Source organism: Fusarium mangiferae (assembly GCF_900044065.1).
Source record: "Fusarium mangiferae strain MRC7560 genome assembly, contig: FMAN_scaffold002, whole genome shotgun sequence".
NCBI classification, from domain to species: domain Eukaryota; kingdom Fungi; phylum Ascomycota; class Sordariomycetes; order Hypocreales; family Nectriaceae; genus Fusarium; species Fusarium mangiferae.
Genome location: NW_024573922.1, coordinates 151,389 through 172,804, shown reverse-complemented (window position 1 = coordinate 172,804; position 21,416 = coordinate 151,389). Strand labels below are relative to the sequence as shown.

The following is a 21,416-nucleotide window of genomic DNA, read 5'->3' as shown; positions in this document are numbered from 1 at the left end:
ACCATGGTTTCAATGCATGTGACACAGGTTAAGAGAGTTGATGCCAATGTTTATGATCAGGATTGAAGAATTATATTATACAGGCCGTGTGTTTCAATCATGCATTTTGAACGCCAAATAACTGCCCAGTAGACAAATAAAATGTGTAGTACAGTCTCGAAGTCGCATTATTCTCAGCGTCAGGTATCATGTCGCTTCCCCCAGTCTATCATTCTATTCCCTTTCATTACGCCTTCTGCTTCGACACCGCACGGTATCGACTAGGCAACCCGACATTACTCCTCTCCGCCGGCGGGATACTCTGCGCATAGCCTCCATAAGCCGGCAGCGCAGGCTTCACCGCTGGAGCCATGCTCCCACTAGTCCCCGGTCGTTGCGGAATACTGCCCCATGAATTATTAGACTGATGCTGCGCGCCAAACGTCATTGTTTGTATAAACTGCATTTGGTCCTGGATGCCCTGCGGTATTTGCTGATGTATTTGCCCAGAGGGCGTTTGCGGCCTCGATAGTTGATGTGGCATTGGCGCGCCATACGGTGAAGGCATGTATGGTGATGCACCCGTCAAAGCAAACGGGTTCTGTGGTGCTTGAAAACTAGCACTTGGCGCCCCCCGTCGCGAAGCTTTAGCGCGCTCCTCATTCGCAATAACGCTGATCAAACCGCCCGTAAACATGGGCTTCTTTGTCTGGAAGGGATCTTGAAACGGGTCTTGGAAAGGATCTTGAGGAAGATTTGTTGCAAAGGATGGTAGGCGGAGATGTGAGCCGTTGTCGGGCTTTCCCTGCGCCGAACCGGGTCTCATCATGTGTTGTTGCGCGGAAGCTCGGAGATTGGGGTTCGATCGAACACCCGCCAAGCGAGACATGCGATCCCGTTGGCTCCGAGCTTGCAACATCGCCAATGGGACATCATCGTCGCTATCGTCGTCAGGAATGTTCATCCAAGGACCTTGTATGGAGGGAATGCGAGAGTGTTCTATTGAAGGGGGTCCTTCGGTCGTCTTCATCATTTGTTGTCGGTACCCAGCGAGGTGAGCTTCTTGACGTTTTCGCTGATCATTTTGCTTCTTTGGCTTGTTGTCGTCATCGGAATCGTAGTTGATATTCTCTTCTTCATCTTCGCTGTTCTGTTCCTCTTTTCGCTTTCGGTAGGCTTCTTGTGTCATGACACTAGGTGTTGGGGAAGTGCGGCCTGGCATTATGGCGGTGTTTCGGGGGAAAGGTGTCAGAGTAATTAGATGGTCTAGCTGTTGAAGTCTGGGGAAGATAATGACACAAAGAGTGGGGTGTTAGAGGTCATACAAGGTCCCCGTGGGTTAAAGGATAGAATGACAGTGAAGACAGTATGATTTGAAGTGCTGCTGTCCTTTTTGTATAGAGTTCGTAATGGACATTGTCATAGAACTGCCGGGGCTTTACTAATTCTACGGGGCTGATCCCTGCTCACAATCAGGTACTAGCGCCCCGTAGCTAACGTCAGATTGATGACCAAAGCGGGTATGGCTTCCTCTCTGTGCAGTCCTCCCCCAATAACTCATGATCCAAAGCTGCAGACAGAAACTTTGTGGCTGGCTGCGTGTTTAAATAGTTTCTACAGAAGCAACATTTCCTCCCAACAGAACCTTTGCCTTACTGTCTTCGTGTCTGTACACGTATTCCTGTCTCGTGTTTTTGCTGACGGTCGGGACGTCCGGGTTCAGCTTAGCGCTTTGATGACATGCGTTTTTATGCTTCGGGGAGACCGTTACATAGCGCATTGAGGCTTAACTGGCCCGTCCCCCTCCCTCCCTCCCTCCCCGCCCCCCCTTTTTTTTCCTCATCCCAAGTCTTGGGACTTTGGCTCCAGCCAGGGTTCGGATAATTTTAGAAACGCTGATAGTTTCAGCAGACTTCTCAGTTTGGTAATATTTTTCTTGCCCTCTTGCATTGTTCAGTGCAAATTTGATGTCTGCGTATTTTAACGCCTCTCATCTCGATACTAAAGTTCCAATGCAACAGAGTTTTCACTTGCAAAGCTTATTGCATTTCCTCGTAAATGGACCAGGGGGAAGTTGGGCCCAGAACTTTGCAGGTCGCGGGGCAAAAACCTCGTATAGATAAAATCGGAGCAAGATATTTTCCGCTAATCAATTGGGCCCCGAGATGGGGCTCGACTGTTATTTTAAGGCTGGGAATGACAAAGCAGGAATTCTCCTTTTCTACGCCAAGCTTTCTATTTATATCATCATCCAATATTTGGCGGAGACATCTATTTTGAACTCGCTTCATCTTGTTTTCCCGTCAAAATGCCTGCAATATTTCTATCTTTATCATTGAGATTTGGAGAGCTCCATTTACAGTGGCATTAGGCTCGGGTTGACTGCCGATCGCGACGTGATGGCGGGTGGAATGACATGCTTCTCCAGAATTACGGAGTAGTGATGCAAGCTTATCCTTATCGCGATGACAAGTACCCTAGAGAAGCAAAACTTACCCCGTTTCATTAAATATCGTAGCCATGCTATACATTTGTTTTTAGATGCATCGGTGTCCTTTCTTTTATTAAATCAATAGAGTAGTATTTACCAAAGAGATAGTTCATGGTAAGAGCATTTATATTGCTGGCATAATCACTTGAACGGTCATAATTCAACGTTGTCCGTTAACCCAGCCGTGCTTACCCTGGCATATCAGTAAAACACATGCACGATCACTTCAAGGAATCCGATCGTCTGATGAGGAATATGTAGAACATGACAGAAAGTGTTTTTTACTTCCAGATTCAGGAAGCTTACGCAGTCAATCAATTCATCAGTGCGAGAGGACAATCGGATGGATGCCAACAATGCACGACCCGCAGCGACACGACGTTTAGGTTTTCCTACCACGACCTCAAGACGATCTTTTCTCCATCCTCCATCTCGGACATTACTCCGTCCGAATTTCTTCCCTCTAGCTATATCATAAATTGTCGAATGTACCGGCAAGCTGTCAGATCTATTTTTTTCTTCCAGAATTCTGCTGGAGCAGTGGACTTTTTGTCGTCTCAATTGGCCCGGTTGACATCACTGCCAGCGACGATTGTTACCATTAGGCCTGCTGACAAGCAAATTTTGGGCGCGCTTCGATAGAGTGCTATCCAATACTTAATCGATATTCGTTGCGACATTTGAGTCTAACTGATTCAGCCAGCTATGGGACTGATTGCCTGTATCTATGGAGAGCGCGAGTATCAATTCTTTTGCAGGCGGCCAGCCGCAATCAACCTTCCAAGCTACTCAACTATCTTGAAACAGTTACAACTCTAATCATGGCATCATGATCACGCTACAAGCTTCCACCAGAATAGGCCTTCATCCTACCCAACCCAGATCCGGATTTAGTCCTTTCCAGGGATGTTATTGGAAGAGACCTAGACCGAATCGATGTGCCGTCTCTTGATGTTCCTATTAGTCGCATCATAGCATCGACACCTCTTGATTTTCGCCTGGGTGTTAAGGTCTTTGGATGTCCGAGATCGACTCGGAGACTGATGAGAAGCCCAACCCCCCGCCCGATGCTAGTACTAGCTACGCAGGTTGGACTAAAACCATCGGGTCTGGTACTCCCCCTCTTCAGCGAGATACAATAATAGGAGGCGCGGTTATGCACAATATATGTCTTCCTTCTCCAGATGATGACATAAATGGCTTCGCCGACCTTCCCGTCCAGTCTGTTTGAGCAAACCAACCTCAAGGCGAGGAGAAGAAGGACAAAAAAAAAAACGAAAAGAAAATGCTTGCGAGATCTAAAATGGAAGACTTCGTCTTATCTAGAGACATGCATCGCATTTGGTGGATAAGTGCTTGGTTGCCTAGTTATAGAAGTATAAAGGTGAGCCAATCTATCCGTCTTGATTGTAGACCTCCTTAAGCCGCGTTCGTGGTTATTATACATGCAACATGACACCTGAACCCTTATTAGAGCTTCAGAAGGATGCCGTTGATATTCCCGAGGAACAGAAAAATAAAGAGGATAAGACCAAACAACCGAACGGGAAGATGGCCCCCTTTTTGACGAACCATACACACAGACAAAAGATAGCAAAGATAATGAAGGGGAGGACGATAAGGACGAACCTACCAGAGACAAGATCAAACTAAACACGGAAGCCTTTGGGGAAATTGTCCCCCCCCATTAACTGCTCCAACCTGAAGAGCCTCCCCGCGGAGATCCTGGAACTCACTTACTATGAGAAGAAGAAGAAGTTTCTCTTTAAGCCTGGTCTGCGACTTGAAGTGGACGTCTTGTTCAAGGATAGCCCTGCTTGGGCCGGTGACGCCTTGAGAAAGCTCTTTGGACCCAACGGACCGCCCAAGTGCATTCATATGACCCCATTTGGCGGACACGTGCAAATGGTCTGAGAGGCCTAAGATTGGGAACTTGATCCTCAAGGATACCTTCCGCCACTTGCTCTCAAGGTCTGGGATCTCATGAACTTTAGGACGCCGTGTATTGACATAACAGCCAACCAAGCGACAAATAACAAGCCATCGGAAGATGAGCCCGAAGGCAATAAGCCTGGAGATAGAAAGCTGGAGGGTGAGACTGAGGCGATCACGATACTGGCAGCGTAGATACCAAGACGGCCAAGCTCAGTTGATTCCAAGCAACTTAACAGAATCCCGACGATAGTAGTAGTGAAAATGAGGGAAGGGAAGATGAAGATGAAGATAAGGTCCCGACGACAAAGCGACAGAAGAAGAATCCCAGTTCTTTGGTTTGACTTTTCGGAACCATGCTCGTCACCAGCGTTACATATGTAAATGTCCGGCCAGATGTTAACTATTGAATTTTGGGAGATTTTATTGCTGCTGAAGAGGAAATAAGAAAGAAGACAATAAAGGCGGCGATGCTGACGATAAAGCTGCTAAGGATAAAAGAAGAGAAGGAAGTGCAAAAGAAAAGTCTTTTTTATGACGATAGATGAAAGCCTTGAAGGTGATGACAAGAGGGCCGTCTTGATTGTCATCTCTGGAATGTCTCTAGCTTGACCTCTACAGATATCCAGGCATAGTGGGAGGGTCTCTGCATTTCTGCCATGGTTTGCATCACCATATAGCATCTTCTGCAAACTCTGTTCGATAACCTTCGTAGCTTCATATTCTTTCCGCAGAATCGAGGGCTTACGATAGCAGGTAGTGGTATCTCCTCGAGGTTTGCTGCATCAAGCTGGGTAACGTAATGGCGACGCCCGACAGTCTTCTTAGAATAAAGCAAACGGCGACATTCATGAGACACATGCTCATCCAAATATTAGCTTTCCCCTCATTATAATGACTCATGGCAAGTTCCTGATGTAAACTAAGTGTATAAGCACACTTGACTACGTGGCCCCAGTGCATAGGCGAGTTCGCTGACTGCAGAGCTGTGTGTAGAAAGCCACAAGCAGAGGTGCGATAGCGTGGCACACAATCGGGTCTAGAAGATAGTCTTTGGCCAGATGTGGCCTCGCAATCCGATTGTAAGCATCGTTGCATGTTTTCAAGTGGCCTCCAACCTGTCAGCCTGATAACCGACTGCTAAAAATAGGTTAGCTTGCATCTCTGCAGGCGCTACCGACTTTCATGACTTATCGCAGTACTTGAGGGATTTATTTATATATTGTCTTTATCGCCTCGCACTTAAGTAGCCTTGAGTTTAACGGAAAAGTCGGAACAAAACTTGTAAAGTCATGGGGCCAACGACGTCGCTGCTACTTAAAGAAGGCGAGCGCCCCTAATTTCGAGATTCGCCAGACAGCTATGGCTGCTAAATCTGCGAAGCTTTATAACAGAACAAATCTAAGCTTATAAGGATGCAAGTTTTAGTTCTTGGATTGCCTCGGACGGGGACACAATGTAAGTCTCCATGCAAACGCTTGTTGTTCTGTCTACTACTTGTTTAATAACTATACCGTTACAGCCCTCGCTGATGCACTGGCAATACTCGGCATCTCTCCGATCTACCACATGCGAGAAGTGGGGAAAAATAACCATGCGGATCTCTGGACAGCCCTTATTCATGAAAAGTTCAGTACAGATGGTTCTCCACAGCCTCCGAGTAATCTTCTTACCATCCTGTCAAATTACAAAGGCGTCTCCGACTACCCCGCGGCCATATTCGTCGACGAACTGCTCGCAGCCTTTCCTGAAGCTGCTGTCATTTTGACAGTGCGGTCCGAAGATTCGTGGGAAAAGAGCATGAAGCAGACTATTGTGCACTATCTTGATCATCGGGTGATTGACGAAACAACCCCCATGGCGGTCATGGCTAGAACTTACAGCAAGTTCTGTTGGAATGATGACTTTGAGAAGAATGGCCTGCCTCTTTTTCGGCGACATAATAAGCAAGTGAGACTGGCAACTAAGGAGAGGAAGTTCTTAGAATATACAGTAGGTGATGGTTGGGAGCCATTGTGTGCTTTTCTGAAGGCACCTGTCCCTGAGAATACACCTTTTCCTAGAAAGGACGACTGGCTAGAATATAAGAAACAGGTACATAAATAAGAGACGCTTTTGCCACGGAATCGGCTGATACCGCTGAAGCAGTAGGCCAACAGATGACGGCCAAATGTTGCTGAGGCCTTTTTGACTCAAACCGGCAATGCTCTGAATTGGCTGGTGGAAGGGATGTTATTTCCCGCATGACACCAACGGGTTGTGCCGCATTGCCGGTCAAAGCGCTACGTCGAGAGAGTTGCCTTACAAACCGGCAATTTCTTTCCGAAATAAACTTAAAATCGTGTAAAGAGACAATAATTAACTAAGATCCTACCATTAAGTGAAATGCAGCCCAGCAAGACTCACTACTAAGAGAGGCCCATCGGCTAAAACTAATAGCTAGGTTTATTTTAAGCTTGAAAGCACCGGCTTGCCTTTTTTATTAACAAAGCGCAAGTAGTTATCCTATATAGAACGAGGTAAATAGCTAGCAAGGTATTGCCTGCAAATACTCACAATCTGAAGAAGTACTTACTTGCTGCTTAGCTGTGTTCCGTGCCATCCGGCAACCCGCATGAAACCCTTGTTATTTATACCTGAGCTAACAACCAACAACCAGAACAACCAACAGACAGCCAACACCGACGGGCTTCAGTATTCTTCTCACATTCCATAATTTCCTAACCCAACAAAGGAGTGCACGAGACCTCCCAGCAAAGGGTGACAAACTGCTATCAAAGCTCCTGATCATAAAAGAGCGCTCTGCCCTCATTCGATCAATTCACTCCAGTTTCCTTCCCTCATCCTCTTTCACTAATTATCATGTTGAAAGATCATCATATCATATTTCTCGTGCTAGTTGTAGACGTTGCTTCCGTGGTTATTCGCGTATCATCTGGAGTATGGTCAACCCAAGCAAAGCTTGGTCTGCTTGCCTCGCATTTGGCCTTGCTGTCCCTGGCTCTGCAACTTATGACCGAGAAGGCCAACGCGTGGGCTACAGTCCGCTAATCACTGAGTGGAACGGCCCCGACTCCAACATGACTGCCACAATGGATCTCGTCGATGCGAGCTATGTCTCGCTCTTCCAAGAACGCCGACATATCGATGTGACGGCATGGGCTGGTGTCATCAGTGCTGGGGGACAAATCATCATTGCAGCCAATGCCGGCATTGGGATCTACCAGTTCATCGCCGATATCATCAAGAGCAAAGCTGAACACAATAGTTGCTCTATGACTATCGGTACGGATGGCAACGGACATGTTGTGGAGGGTTATGCGTACCCGGCGACTACGAGCGGCCACGATTGCAAGACTACGGCCGAGACGAAGACTATACTTGCTGCGGTGAAGAACTGTGCCGATTGGCAGCACAAACATGGTGCTATCACTGGCTGTTGCGTACTTTCTCATGGCGGGACTTGGAAAGGTCATTTACGCCTTACTTCTCAGCCTAGCAAGTTCCCAGCACATACAGTGAACTGTGATTAGGAAGCCAGTCGGGCTAGTCAAGCTGCGGGATCATAGTTTGTTTACTTTGCTTTCGTTGTGGGTTATAGCTGGGATCGGTGGAGAGTTTCCTGGGCGCTGGATCTTTCATTAGTTCGTTTCTATGGTAGTTAGTCAATGGATTTCGACACTTTCCTTTCCGTAGCTAGAATATAAAATAAAGTAAGTTGCTCATGAAGCTGGGCTCTCAGGGCAGGAGAGTCTTTGTTCTATGGAGGTAGTTATTGATGCTCGAAGCCTTGATGAAATCGCAGACCCGCAAAGGCTCGATGTTCAAATTTGTTATACCGGCTGCGGGTACTTCGAAGAGATTGGCTAAAATGATGTTACTCCCGATAAAAATGATAGGTAGGTAGTCATGTTCGACTACCGAGCTCTCCACAATCGTAAAGCATACAGTTGGTTATCCTATATCGAGCTTGTTGCAGCTCATGACGAGGGAAGACGCGCGATGCAAGCATCAGCTGCCTCGAATCAAGATTATACTTCAGAAAGTATGCCTCTACTCAAACAAGAGAAATCATTGGAGAGAAGAGAAGGTAGACAGCAAGTGGAGTATGTAACTTTCAATTAAGCTGCTTGATATAGACTCTTCTAAAGACTCCTATGTATCCGGTCCAGATTCCATCTGACGAGGGCATTTGACAAGAGCGGAGAAGAATTCCCAAAACGATAGTCCTTTGCATCAATAAACAGTGTCATCGCCTCGATTCGAGAGCTCACTTATGTCCATGTCCGACCTTCTCTGTGATAGCTAGTTAGCGAATGTTCACCATCGGTAAAAGAGACGCATACCGGTGATAGTCCAGGTGACATGGCACTCATTCCCATCTTCACCACTTTTGGAGATATTGAAATGATCGGGGCCAGTGGTGTCGTACGAATTATCACCAATAAAAGGATTATCGAAATGGAACTTCATGTCACCGGCGGCAGACTTGTAATTAACCCAGCCTTCATCGCCGCTCATGATGCCGTCAGATTCAGCCCCCATATCGGCGGACTGTCCCTTGGGAATAGTGTCTGGAACGTCCCGGTTCCACATGCCGTGTACGAGAGAGCCAGAGCCACCATGGAAGTCTTGGCTGGTGTTGTTCACAATGGTGATGTTGGTGGCGCGGGCAGGCATTTTGTGAGTATTGATGGAGATAATATGATGTAGTAGGAGTGATGTTTGTAAGAGTGAGTTGTTGAATGAATGAATGAAACCAGGAACAGTATGTCCCTATATATAGTCGAATTGGATGTATGTAGCCTTTGCTTGTCCAACAATTAATGTTCCAAATCTACTACGCCGAGCTACTGCATGGCGAGAAATGCACAAAGAAACCTTAACGAGGTCTCGATCCCCATGAATTGTATCACAAGACATTTACCTTTTCGCTTGCGAGGCACATTTCTATGGGTCCTGATTTGTTGCATTTTGAGTTGCGTTGAATCAGAGCAACTATTCGTGTATTGCCAACTAGCAGTAGGAATAACTTCAAGTTTGAATTGCCATTTTCATATTAGAGAGCAAGCCACAAATATAATATGTGGCTGTTGGCCAAACCTTGAGGGCCGACAACCGCGGAAGCAATCCACTGGTTCAGCCGACATTGGCTATTTTGACACAAAAGCTCGAGCTCTTACTTGCTAGTTGATCTGGAGACTTGCAATACATAACACGTTTCCGTTTTAAGATATCTTCATCTTCTTTTGTCAATTTCCAATTCAGACCTTTATCCCTTAAATATAAGATAAGCCAGAGTTTTCTATTCATATTTCGGCAAGCGAGAACTAAGACTGTTGGCCGAAGATATACTCTATACATTGAGTTAAGTAGTTACTTTTTGGCTCTTAGTCCAGGAGAGTAACTACCTAAATCGAGAACAAAGCTTTATCCTCCTCCTCTGATAACCAATCTTGCCACGTCTTTGAAGCCTTCAGCATATAGCATTGTAAATCATCCACCTCGAGGGTACCCATTCCCCCGCACATCTAGAACACGGCAGAATCGGGTTGCCTAGAGTTATTAGACTAGTGACTACTTATAGTATGGTTTGATCACTATGGGCATGGCAAGTCATAGTGACACAGGAATATATGCGTAATTCTAGTGGGTGGAATGGAGAGGCTGAACTTTAGGGTTTTAGCACCTTATTGAGTTTCCGTGTTAACTTCTATCTGGTAAAGAATGATATAAGCTATATATATATACAGTAGAAGCACATATTACTAATGCTACGTGTTTAGTCTAGTCGGACCATTCCTTTCTTTATAGTTTACTTGTTATCTGCTTCTACAATATACAATGCCGACATTCTTGTGTCTTATCATGTATTATAAGCTAAAATAGGCAGTAGCTCATCTTTAGTGCACAATCATTTATGCCCCCTTTGTACCTGTATTGTCTGCAATCGTTCGTAAGACTGGTATTCCCTCCAAGCGCAAAATGATTAAAGACATACCAGTAGCATTGCTATTGACCTCGCCCACATTATGGCCGGGCACGGCTACTTCCTCTTCCCTTTTGCTGCCTCCTTCGGGCCGCTGGGTATCTAATCGCTGACCATGAGATTGGACAAGTTCAGGGGCGTAAACCATTTGGCCATTTAATTTTGTAGTGCCGATTTCGCCAAAGGGTAAATTGCCCGCCGGGCTCCTTACATTGCTTCTTTTGAAGGAGATGGTCTTAGGAGACTCCGTTGGCATGGTGACTATAGATCTTGAAGAATGTGACACTCGAAGAAAAGGGATAGTGGGCAAAAATAATTTAGAGAGTACTTAAAGAAGAGGAAATGGTCCAGCCATCTAGATGGCTTTGTACCCAATGCAATGGATCTAGGAGACAAGCCCCGCATCTGGCATTCCAAACATAGAAGCCACAATGGGAACTTAATCAGCCAATTAAATCTTGACGATAAACTAATCACAGTAAAGTTCCCGGATAAACGGCTAGAGTTATGTTTATCTGCATATTGGGGAACGCCTTATACTCAACGCTACAGCGGTTCAGACTGCTCCAGACTGAGATGGTCTCAAGCCAGAATGGAAGCACAGTCAATCGCTTCACATCAGACATGCTACGCGGCTTCAGGTATCCTTCCACAATGAGAGCTCTTGACGCTGTCTGCCGATTGCGTTTGTATTGTACGTATTGTAGCCTGCTGTTCTGTGTCTGCCTTTGGCTGTCTGGGCCGTAGACTGGTTTTACCCGGGCTCTGCTTTTGAGGAACCATCTGATAAACTGGGATTATTATACGTTTAAATGTTGATTTGAGCGCAGTGTAGGTTAACCGCAACTGATTAATAGCTACTGGCTTGGATGGATTGATTGGGTTAGCTTAAGCTCGCGATATGCTCCAGCCAGACCACTTACTACTATACATGGCTTAGTTTATTCGGAGTACTATTGTTACAGGGTAGTGGCACTATTTACTACAAGTCGGGAGGATTTAAGTGTCTTCCTGCAGTGATAATAAAAACCCCTAAGTCAAAGCTTTTCATAACCCTAAATTAATTATCAACTATAGGTGATTCGGGGATATGACTCTGGCGGCAGCCAGTTGAGCCCGATTTCGCTGGGCATTGTCTCTTCAGTCCTTCTCAAGTCAAGAGACGGAATCGACAATATGAGGGAGGGGAAAGCTTACTCCTCCGAGAGGCATCACTACGGAGGGTGCACTGCGAATGGACTCAGGAGAATCAAGGAGTGCTGTGTATCTATCTGAAAGCCCTTGGTGACTACGGAGTACGTTCGTCGAACTCGGAAAGCAAGATTTACCCCTCTTAGCCCCTATTTTGATTGATAGTTAAAGGCCCAAAAGATCCTTCGGACTGCAATTTGGTGCAAAGATCTGGCGATCCTATGTGTTCAGTCGCAGAATGGCAATGCGTTTCTGATGATAACTCTCGAGTAGCATTAAACCGTGCAAGATGTTTGTTGATATTCTCAAAGACAGACGTGTTCAAGGGCGGCCGTCTCTCGACCAATTGTGTCTGATCCCTGTTTTCCAGACCCACTGGGAGTGGATTCCAATCTGGCCAAAATGCAACACTAAATCCTAACTTAGCCAACTTTAAGTCACACGCTCCTCAGCGATAAGCGCTTAGATAAGAAGAGCCCCTGTCTTTTACCTGACTAACGCGACATTCTCTTGAAACATCGTGAAACTTGCCGTGTTTGCGGGGGTACTAATGCACATCTAGGTCTTTTTCTGCAGTAGCTACGAGCTAAAAAAAATATAGAGGCTTCAACAAGTGCCGAACTGTTATTTATCTCTGCCAAGTTTTCTCGCTCAGTAGAGCTTTGACCAACCATACTTGCTGGCGACCCATTCGCGATTAATAAGTAGCTGGACCTCCTTTACATTTCTGTGTTTTAGTACTACATCATTGATTGCCATACCCACAACAACATAGCTCAGAATAACGACGACTATTAAAGCCTAATCTCATTACACACATGGACTGTCAACAGAAACTATCCCTCAAGGGAGCAAAATATCCAACCAAACATCGTCGGAACTACCCCCGTTCCAGATCTGGTTGTCTTGTCTGTCGCACAAGACGCAAAAAGTGTGACGAGACAAAGCCTTCTTGCCAATACTGTATTCGAACTGCCCAAAATTGTATTTGGCCTGATGAAGATACACCTGACAAGTCGCAATCACAAAATTACTCTGATAATAGTTCGGATGCGAATTCCAGTGCTGATACTGGATTGGCAATTACGAAGCCCAGTCTCCTTATGGTATGGTTACCGATACTGGTGTATTATGTCTACTCTGTATCAACTAATTACTTCTCTATAGCCTGCGTCCTCTCAAGCACAGATACTAAAAAGATTCTTCTTTGACTGGTCGACTCACGCGAATATCCCATCTGGACAGACCTTATCTTGGTATAGCAGCCTTCCTCAGATATACTTGAACTCCAGCGTAGACAGCCTGCTACACAAGTCGGTCAATGCCCTAGCCAATGCTAGTTACGGGCAGAGATTCAACTCTTATCAAGCACTTAAGGATGCAACTAAGCTATATGGAGAGTCAATACACATGCTGAGAGATAAAATGCATGGTGTTATTGATTCCTCTCACTACTACGAAGTTATGAACTCTATTATGCTACTTAGCATATATGAGGTAAGCGGCACTAAACTCATTGGTTGTTTGTGACCATCTAAAGGCCATTTGCTGATTTGCATTAGGGCTTGGTAGATGAGTCCATTGCGCTCGAAGGCTCTTGGGTGTCACATATCAGCGGAGGTTGTACCTTATTAGATCTACGCGGGCAAGGCAAAATCATAAACTGTCCTGCAGAGTACGAGATATCTATACTTATTTTCATGCAAATGGTACGTCCGCCCTTTGGTATCTACTTTGTGTGTAATAATAAAGCTTATGTTACTGGTAGATTCATATTGGCCTTGTGACTGGCCAAGGCCTTTCGATATCCTGGGAATCAGTAAAGGAGCTATGTTTGCCACGGCTGCCTTACTTCTACACGCATGCACATCTGATTTATCAGTCTGCATGTCTGTGCATGGAATGGAGAACCGCTTTGTTGACTTACAAAGCCGATCAAGATATAACACAACTATCTGCCATTGCGTCTCAGGCCTTGGCTTTGGATCAGCAGCTTGAGGAGTGGGCTAAGACTCTGCCCCCTTCTGCGAACTATGCGATTGGATCTGTTTTGATCGATACCCAGCTTGAGTGGTTAAGACCTTTACTCAATGCACCGTGGAGGCCAGTCAATTTGCATACGTACTCATCACTTTCGAGCCAGATCCTTTGGAGATTCTACTGGATGGTTCGAACTATCCTCAACCAGGCCCTTTTGTTCACCAATGGCATACTTGAACAAAGCAAAGTAACGCCTAATCCGATTCTCAGCCAGGCCGAAACGGAATCCAAGCTAATTTCGTTTACCGATAGCTTATGTGAATCTTGCCTCTCGACTTTCGTAAATATCGTTAAGCAAGATCCGCAATATTACAGAGCTGAAGCGATTCCAAGTGTGTTAGGTTACGTCACTCTACAGGTTTTGCCTACTCTCGGCTTGTGTCTTGAGCAAGTTAATATCACTTGTGTCGATCTCTCGAGCAGAAGGGAATGGGTTGCTAGGATGGGGCATTTTCTTCGGGCTCATCTTGGCATTGCAAAAGGTGTAACAGCGATACCCCCATCTCTTAATAGTAGTATTCCGATCCAGATTTGGGAGTTTTCATAAGAGACTATGTCTACTTTTAAGTATGTGGATTAAGTAGAGCTAATGAAAGCAAGCTAAAAAAAGGAATAAGTAAAAAAGCAAAGGCTATATTAAGTAATATGAATAATAAAAGAAATAATATAAATACATTAATATGATTACCAAGTACCAGAGTCCCAACTGACTGGTGCATATGCCATCCAGCAGACACCCATTTCTTGCTCGAAGACCCAAACAGCAATCTTGGAAGCAGAATCCGGCATGTTCCTGCTGTTGGTACCGTGATGACAGAGCTGCCTAATAAGCATAAATTAGGAAACAAATCCTGACTCGCTGTACTTTTAATTCAAGATCCACTTCGCGTTCAAGCCAGACCATAACGATGGGACTTTTGGTTTTTGCTACCAACAACCAACAGCTTGTTACATCAAAAAAGGGTCGTGAACTGCGCTAGACAGGGATTGAGCTCGGTCGGAGTGTTTTTTCAGCCGACTTGGCATTCTTGGCCCCTAAGTTACAATTTTAATTCAAAGGTCCTATTGGTAGACCCATTAAAACAATGCGAGTGACACATGATTCTGCCGCGGTCATGATCACAGGCAATTGCCTTCATTCCTTATAAAGCAGGTGAAATCGCTCTTTGTAGGGAGGTGCTTGAAGGGCTATCGTTTTATTCTTTCCTTTCGGGGTCCTTCAATTTCACTCTTTCAGTTGTTGGACCATTGACGTATCATACCATGAAGTTCATCACGCTCTTTCTCTCCTCTCAACTCCTTTGGAGCGCGAGCGCATTTCTTGCTTACGAAGAATATCAGGTGAAGCGATTGGTGGAGGAGTACGACTTGCCTGAGGCTTGCGCAAAGGTCATGCTGACAGACATCGACTGCGATGCCAGTCTCGATGATGCGGGAAGCACCGGGTGGCAGGGCTCCATTGAGGAGGGTGACGATTTCAAAATCACGGATAGCATCTGCGCCAAAAAGTGCGGAGATTCCCTTAAAGAATGGGCCGCGTCTTTTGCCCAATACTGCGAGCCAGAGGGATTTCGTCCTGGCAATATGATGGAGGGCCGAAGACAGATCTGCGATAAGGATGCTAAGACCGGAAAATACTGCAACGGTTCGTCAACAAATTCTTCTACTTATATGAAGCTAATTTTATCAGCTATTATCGACTCGTTTCCCGACACGGATGATGACGAAGAACTTCCAGCCAAGTACCTCTGCGAGCCTTGCTACGTCCGACGTCTCTGGGGATTCGATATCAGCAATTACAGCCCCGCCAACAGTTGGATCGTCACCCAACGGGAACGTATGGACAAGCTCTGTCCCAAGTCGGTGCTAGTTGAGAAAAAGGCGTCAACTATTCTCCCACATACGGGTACGATGGCGCAGCCTTGGCTGGAGTCTACACAAACCCCAACCAATGTTGACAGTGGAGCTGAGACTACCTCAACTCCGGAGAGCACCAAAGTCGCGTCATCAACAGTCACTGCTGTACCTTCTGCTACTGCGCCAGTAGAGACTAACGCGGCTGAGGGGCTCGGAAACGGTCACCTGAGAGGCCATTGGGGGCTATTGCTTCTTTTGGGAATAAATGCCTTTGATCTCTGAGCTTTGGGCTTCCTGATAACTTCATTCTTGGTGTAGCTTAGTTAAATGATCTTCTGGTCCCCATGGTGTAGCTAGGGTACGTCTTGTTATATACTTAACATCAGGTTAATGGAAACCCAGTGCGACACGATCCTTGAAAGATAGACATAGGTTATAGTAATTAAGTGAACGTCGCAATGTAAGACTCCACAAATACCCATAGGAGATAGATTCATGTTGGCTTGACTTGAATGCTGATATTGATCTGACCACTCATTACAGTTTGTGTTGTGCACCCTAAATGGAAGAGAGCAGCTCTACCTAGGTCCAAGGTGACAACTGATAAATATCCAAGATTAGGCTCAATCTTCAGCTTACATTGGGGGCCAAAACAAAATAGCATAAAATCCAGATTCTGGTGTTGTTCTCATCGCGCATATCTCGTCAACCAATCACAGCTGACAACATCCCAGCCTGATTATGCACCTCGATCCAACGTTGCTTGGCAACTACGTCAGATAGAATCTGCAGCAAGCAACATCAGAACAGCCCTTTTATCATACCCCTCCCCACTGTTTGATCGCTTTCATATTCTCTTGTTCATATTATGACGCCAACTACGAGCCTACGACGATGTCTCGCGAGCGCGACCATGAACTCGAGACATTAAGGAATGTCAACATCGGCAATGGTTCCTCAGCACCAACGGTACTAAACTTTTATGAACGACCTTGGAATTTCTCTAACTGGGAGCAGGTTGATGAAGGAAGTATCTCAAGCCTCCATAAGCCATCATGGCAAGGAACGCGACTGGTTGATGAACCCAATATCGATAAACCGCCAACTGGAAACTGTTCCCAGAATAGAAAGAAATTGAGTCTTTTCCCTTCTTTCTTTGGTTCATCAACGACATCGAGTACCAAATCGAAGAAATCGACGCACAAAAGCAGCAGACTTTCAGCACTCCGCTATTTTGCGCTCGTCCATCTGCCGCCTGTCGTAATCACAATGACACTTCTGTCACTCTACATCGCTAGAGTTCGCTGGGTGAACCCGTCCACTGAATCGTTAAACGGCCTTCAGTTTGCAGCCAAGGGCCACGAAACGCTCATCCTAGTGTCTTTGGGAGATATTCTTCTGCACCAATTATCCCACGGCCTGAAACGCCAGGACATCGGCGTACCGCTTGGATTTTTGCCATCTGCCTTAAATCTCTCAGCACCACTGCAATATCTCATCAGCCGTCAGCTATGGGCTCCAACGTTACAGTCTGGCAAGGCCGTTAAGTATCGACGGGTTACAGCCGGTCTGATCTTTTTGATATCCATTCTGTGCCTTGCAGCAAATCCACTATCCGCCATTGCCATGATCCCTCGCCAGGATTGGTGGAAAGACAACCACTACGACTCGACTTTTTGGGGCGAGCCGTATTATGAACCTGCCGAGTGGATCCCTCACATGGAGTACAGAACAAGGCTTGATTCAGAGTCTGGACCGTACCTCAGAGACATCATAGGTCCCTCTACCATACCTTTGTATACTCTTCTCAGAGCTGACTCATATACCCTTGGCACACACGGGCCCGAGTGGCAAAACATCAGCTACTCCAACTTCAACAGCTCTTTCTATTCTTATATCTCGACAGCGAAATTCGATTTACCTACAGTGTCTACTAGCCCGTTGTCATTTGTAGCGTCGGAGCTAGGAAAGGCTTCCTCAAGGGACATAAAAGATATGGCTATACCTTGGATTACTTCTTCTAATCAGAAAATCGGGGGATCTGGAGCTGAACATCCCTGGAAACAGCCCCTTGTTGTTACACAATGTATTGGAGGCTCAGTCCAGAATAAGACCAAGCTCCAGTTTCACTTTGCCTATCCGTTCTTGCTTGAGCCACACGAGATACGAAAGCACGGTCAGATAACGTTTACGCTTGACTCCTCCTCCTCGGCCTTTGCAGAGTTGCGTGCTAGCAATTCTACAGACTATCGTTTCGTCGACCTTCCACAATACGAAGGTTGGGTAGTGAGCGGTAACATACTATTTGCTACGACAGGCAAGCTTGGGAGCGACGAGAATCCTGAGCGCCACTACACACTCTGCCTGATATTTGCGCGTTGGTCTGAGGCGAGCACATGGATCGAACAACCCTCGCATTCGCGCACCTTGAGCCACGTCAAAGGACCAATACCCGAAATCTTTCGGGAAAACTCCAGTGACGTCATCTATATGGATGACAAGTGGTTAGACGGCATATCTTCGTTCTCAAATGAATCATTCTTTCGGTCTATTGCAGAATTTTGTGGAAGCGCCGTTAAGAAGAGTTGTCACGAGCGGTATATAGGCCTGCATATTACCGACGCGATCTCTCAAGCGGGAAACAATGTCTCGTGGCCCAATTACTATGCCGGAAGTACACAGTCAAACGATGTCACGCAAGACAAGGTAATTTACACGCGGTATTACCGCACGTACGCCTATCGCTTTGAGAGTAGTTACGGTATACCATTATCATTTTCTTTCCTTCTTCTACATGTTCTCTTGGTATTGTTACAATTGCTTTCAATTTTTGTATCGAAGGATCCTTGGAAAGGCTCTGATTGGGACAATTTCGGAGACATGTTGGTTCTTGCTCTTGGATCCAAACCACCAAACGGCGCAAATGGTTTAAATCAGCAACCTTCCAAGTCTGAACTGTGGGGGAAGAGTGCCACGGTTGTTCGCAATGGTGATAAGGGCCATTGCCAGATTCGTCTGGGAGAGGAGAAAGGATATCAGAGAGCCAATGATGAAGAAGGGCTTTAAGCAAAATGGAGGACCTACCGCCTTTTGGTACATACGGGGTAAAGGATTAAGGCGGTATCAAATTACCTTACCTAATAGTAGATAATAATCCCTCTGTCAGGGGCTGCTGCCTGACGGATCCTGTTGGTGGACCTTGCAGTGACGCCGAGGTTAATGACACAATACGCCACTAACAGCCCAGTAACCAATTGGTTGCAATTGCTCGCAAGGCACGCATATACAAAATATGACATGTGAAAGACGGTCCTCAAAATATTAGGGAAAACAACCCCCCATCTTCGCGATCAGTTCATCCGCATGCCCTGACCAAAATGGCCAATCCAAGCATCTTCATTCGGCTGCCCACTGAAATCGTTGGGCAAATCGTGACCGAATTAGTAAACGACCCATGGTTGCAAATTGATAGGTTTGCGTTCGAATCTTGGCATGAAAAAGAAGCCAGTTGAGCTAACTCTAATGGAAAGAAGCATACGGCGCCAGCTGAAGAACCTGAGACTGACACATCGGCGCTTTTCCAACTTGGGCTGCATTAATGCTTTATTATTTGACTCCGTCCAGTTTGGAGCAACACGTGCAGGACTACTCAACCTCCAAAAATGCGACATGTCACGTATTGCAAGCTTTATATCTGTTGTGATCTTCGATACCTGAAACTCGGTGGCATACGACTAGCAAGAGGATTCTTGTTCGTCGAATGGCGCCATATCTTCGATGCTATTCGCGACCACCCCAATGTTAAAGGCCCAAGCCCAAAAGGTCTCTCTGTAGAGTTTGAATCTATCAAGTCAGCTCATTGGACTAGGATGACATATAGAGGAGTGATTTGCCAGGATAGCAGTATTGCTACACGAAGGCATACTCATTGCACAGATCCTGAAGGCTTGATGGATGAAAATTACTCTTTAGAGAAGCATTTCTATGGCGAAATGCGATTTAAGGATAATCACGGGTTACGATACTTGATGGACGATTGGGATGTTGGCATGGTAGAGACTGATTCAGAAGAGGATGAGGAAGGAAGTGACAATGAAGATTGGGATGATGATAATGAGAGTCAGAATTCTTGAAGATGTGGACCAATTTTCTTCTAGACAAATAGAATGTAATTTATTCTTCTTCTCTGTCGCTGTCTTCCTCCTCCTCGCTCGCATAATCCCCCTCCATATCATTATCCTCGTCCTCCTCGTCACTGTCTTCATCCCCATGACCATAATCGCCTAATTCTTCTCTCAAAGCAACATTGCGACTATATTCTATCTCTCCATATAAATGGGCTTCCAATAGATAGCGAGGATATTCATCGTTAGGTACCTCTCTCGGCGATGCGATGCTGCTATCTTTACATACGATACCTTCGTAATCGGTATCGCCGGATATTCCAAAGCGAAGGCCCTTCGGATCTGGACCTAATACATTTGGATGGTCGCGAACCGCATCAAGCACATGGCGCCAGTTCGCGGAGCGATTCTCAGGAAATCCTCCCCAGATCATGAACGAGCGTAAGTTCTTCATTCTGAGGAGCCAGTCATGGAGAAGGCGAGGGTGATTCTCCATTGCCTGGTCGAATTCTTGCAGTGCTGGCAGATCGTATGTCGCAGCGCGAGTTGGCCAGACTATTTCAAGACCGCCGTCCATTGAGTCCTCGAGACTGAGTGTTTCAAGCGTCATATGACACTTGTCAATGAAGTCATGCACTATGTTCCCATGCTTCTTCTGGATATAACTCTGTGCATTGTGCAGAAAAGAAGCCATGGATGTTCGTTCTCTCAATCGATACGGTACAGACGGATATAGAAGGATAAGATCCAGAAGCTTTAATTTGCTCAAATCGAGTTGTCGCCATCCAGGGATCTCCGTGCACTCCACATGACCCGAAACGAATAAGTTGGTTGAGAGGCTTGAAATCGCAACGCCTGAAGCTGATAGACATGTGATGACTGTGTTGAAGAGTCTCTCGCCTACTATGGCACAGGCATATCCCTTGGCGTACTCGGCATTCTCTCTGTCGTCTTCATCGCGAGATCTCCGCGTCATGCCCTCATGTGGCTCGATCTCCGTATCAGGAATTCGAAAGCAGGAATTCTTCCAATCCCTCGTCGGATCGGGATCTTGCAAGTAGAGGTTCTTGGAGTCTGTATTGTTGGCGACTGTGACTTTTTCAAGACGACTCCCGACCATCTTGAGGACGTTGGTCCAGGTCTCTATCAAATCGCCATCTGGGTCCTCCAGCAATCTCTGTGTTTCTAACGCGTCGTTTATGTACGCGTCATGAGCAGCAATTATAGGCCTTAGACTCCTGTGAGACCACATTCCAATATTCCGGGGGCGGTCTGGGATGTCAAAAAGGATCAATCGCTCCCATGTTTCTGACACTAGCTTCCAGCTTGCATATGCCTCAAACGTGATTGATCGTGTATAACCGGCTACGCGTGAAAAGTTGCCACGTTGAAGACTGGTGCGTGTTGGTTCGAGCTGTATGTTGGTGAACAGTAACTTGTTCAAATAGCTACAGTCGGCAAACTTCCGGTGCGTCAATCTCAAGACTTTGAGTCGCTCAGAATTTTCGCTAGCAAGGTATCAGCGTATGAATGCTTGTAGCTATTCGATAAGACATACCCGCGGAGTTTAGCTTCAAAGTTGTCGCCGATGGCTAATACCTCTGACACAATTGCGACGATGATTTCTGGGGGAATGCGAAGAAATGTCACAGACTCGCTGGGACCAGTCAAGCTATCCTTAGTCATGTCGCGCGAGTGATATCAGCGAAATAGCAGCAGGTTAGGAGTTGACTTGGTAGAATAGTGTGAAAGCAAGTTTGTGCAAAGGTTGAGTCGTAGGTAAATAGTCAGTTAAATTGCCTGTTTATTATTG

General features: G+C 46.0%; 8 protein-coding genes across 8 annotated transcripts; 5 read left to right on the top strand and 3 right to left on the bottom strand.

The window, feature by feature from the left end:
• Nucleotides 1-226: 226 nt before the first annotated feature.
• FMAN_06734 (uncharacterized protein) lies at nucleotides 227-1,201 on the bottom strand (the record flags this gene model as incomplete). Its single annotated transcript, XM_041826448.1, has 1 exon — nucleotides 227-1,201. One exon carries the CDS (start codon nucleotides 1,199-1,201, stop codon nucleotides 227-229), a length of 975 nt encoding a protein of 324 aa, XP_041677510.1.
• Nucleotides 1,202-5,817: 4,616 nt separating this feature from the next.
• On the top strand, nucleotides 5,818-6,508 carry FMAN_06735 (uncharacterized protein; the record flags this gene model as incomplete). The annotated part of the gene is made up of 2 exons (XM_041826447.1): nucleotides 5,818-5,860; nucleotides 5,925-6,508. 2 exons carry the CDS (start codon nucleotides 5,818-5,820, stop codon nucleotides 6,506-6,508), a joined length of 627 nt encoding a protein of 208 aa, XP_041677509.1.
• Nucleotides 6,509-7,344: 836 nt separating this feature from the next.
• Nucleotides 7,345-7,935, top strand: FMAN_06736 (uncharacterized protein; the record flags this gene model as incomplete). Its single annotated transcript, XM_041826446.1, has 1 exon — nucleotides 7,345-7,935. One exon carries the CDS (start codon nucleotides 7,345-7,347, stop codon nucleotides 7,933-7,935), a length of 591 nt encoding a protein of 196 aa, XP_041677508.1.
• Nucleotides 7,936-8,672: 737 nt separating this feature from the next.
• FMAN_06737 (uncharacterized protein) lies at nucleotides 8,673-9,082 on the bottom strand (the record flags this gene model as incomplete). The annotated part of the gene is made up of 2 exons (XM_041826445.1): nucleotides 8,673-8,698; nucleotides 8,749-9,082. The coding sequence occupies 2 exons, from the start codon at nucleotides 9,080-9,082 to the stop codon at nucleotides 8,673-8,675; spliced, it is 360 nt and encodes a 119-aa protein (XP_041677507.1).
• Nucleotides 9,083-12,400: 3,318 nt separating this feature from the next.
• On the top strand, nucleotides 12,401-14,169 carry FMAN_16040 (uncharacterized protein; the record flags this gene model as incomplete). The annotated part of the gene is made up of 4 exons (XM_041826444.1): nucleotides 12,401-12,688; nucleotides 12,750-13,079; nucleotides 13,145-13,291; nucleotides 13,351-14,169. The coding sequence occupies 4 exons, from the start codon at nucleotides 12,401-12,403 to the stop codon at nucleotides 14,167-14,169; spliced, it is 1,584 nt and encodes a 527-aa protein (XP_041677506.1).
• A 716-nt stretch (nucleotides 14,170-14,885) lies between these two features.
• FMAN_06738 (uncharacterized protein) lies at nucleotides 14,886-15,761 on the top strand (the record flags this gene model as incomplete). Its single annotated transcript, XM_041826443.1, has 2 exons — nucleotides 14,886-15,267; nucleotides 15,313-15,761. 2 exons carry the CDS (start codon nucleotides 14,886-14,888, stop codon nucleotides 15,759-15,761), a joined length of 831 nt encoding a protein of 276 aa, XP_041677505.1.
• Nucleotides 15,762-16,373: 612 nt separating this feature from the next.
• On the top strand, nucleotides 16,374-18,545 carry FMAN_06739 (uncharacterized protein; the record flags this gene model as incomplete). The annotated part of the gene is made up of 2 exons (XM_041826441.1): nucleotides 16,374-16,448; nucleotides 16,497-18,545. 2 exons carry the CDS (start codon nucleotides 16,374-16,376, stop codon nucleotides 18,543-18,545), a joined length of 2,124 nt encoding a protein of 707 aa, XP_041677504.1.
• A 1,107-nt stretch (nucleotides 18,546-19,652) lies between these two features.
• FMAN_06740 (uncharacterized protein) lies at nucleotides 19,653-21,289 on the bottom strand (the record flags this gene model as incomplete). The annotated part of the gene is made up of 2 exons (XM_041826440.1): nucleotides 19,653-21,111; nucleotides 21,162-21,289. 2 exons carry the CDS (start codon nucleotides 21,287-21,289, stop codon nucleotides 19,653-19,655), a joined length of 1,587 nt encoding a protein of 528 aa, XP_041677503.1.
• Between the last annotated feature and the right edge of the window lie 127 nt (nucleotides 21,290-21,416).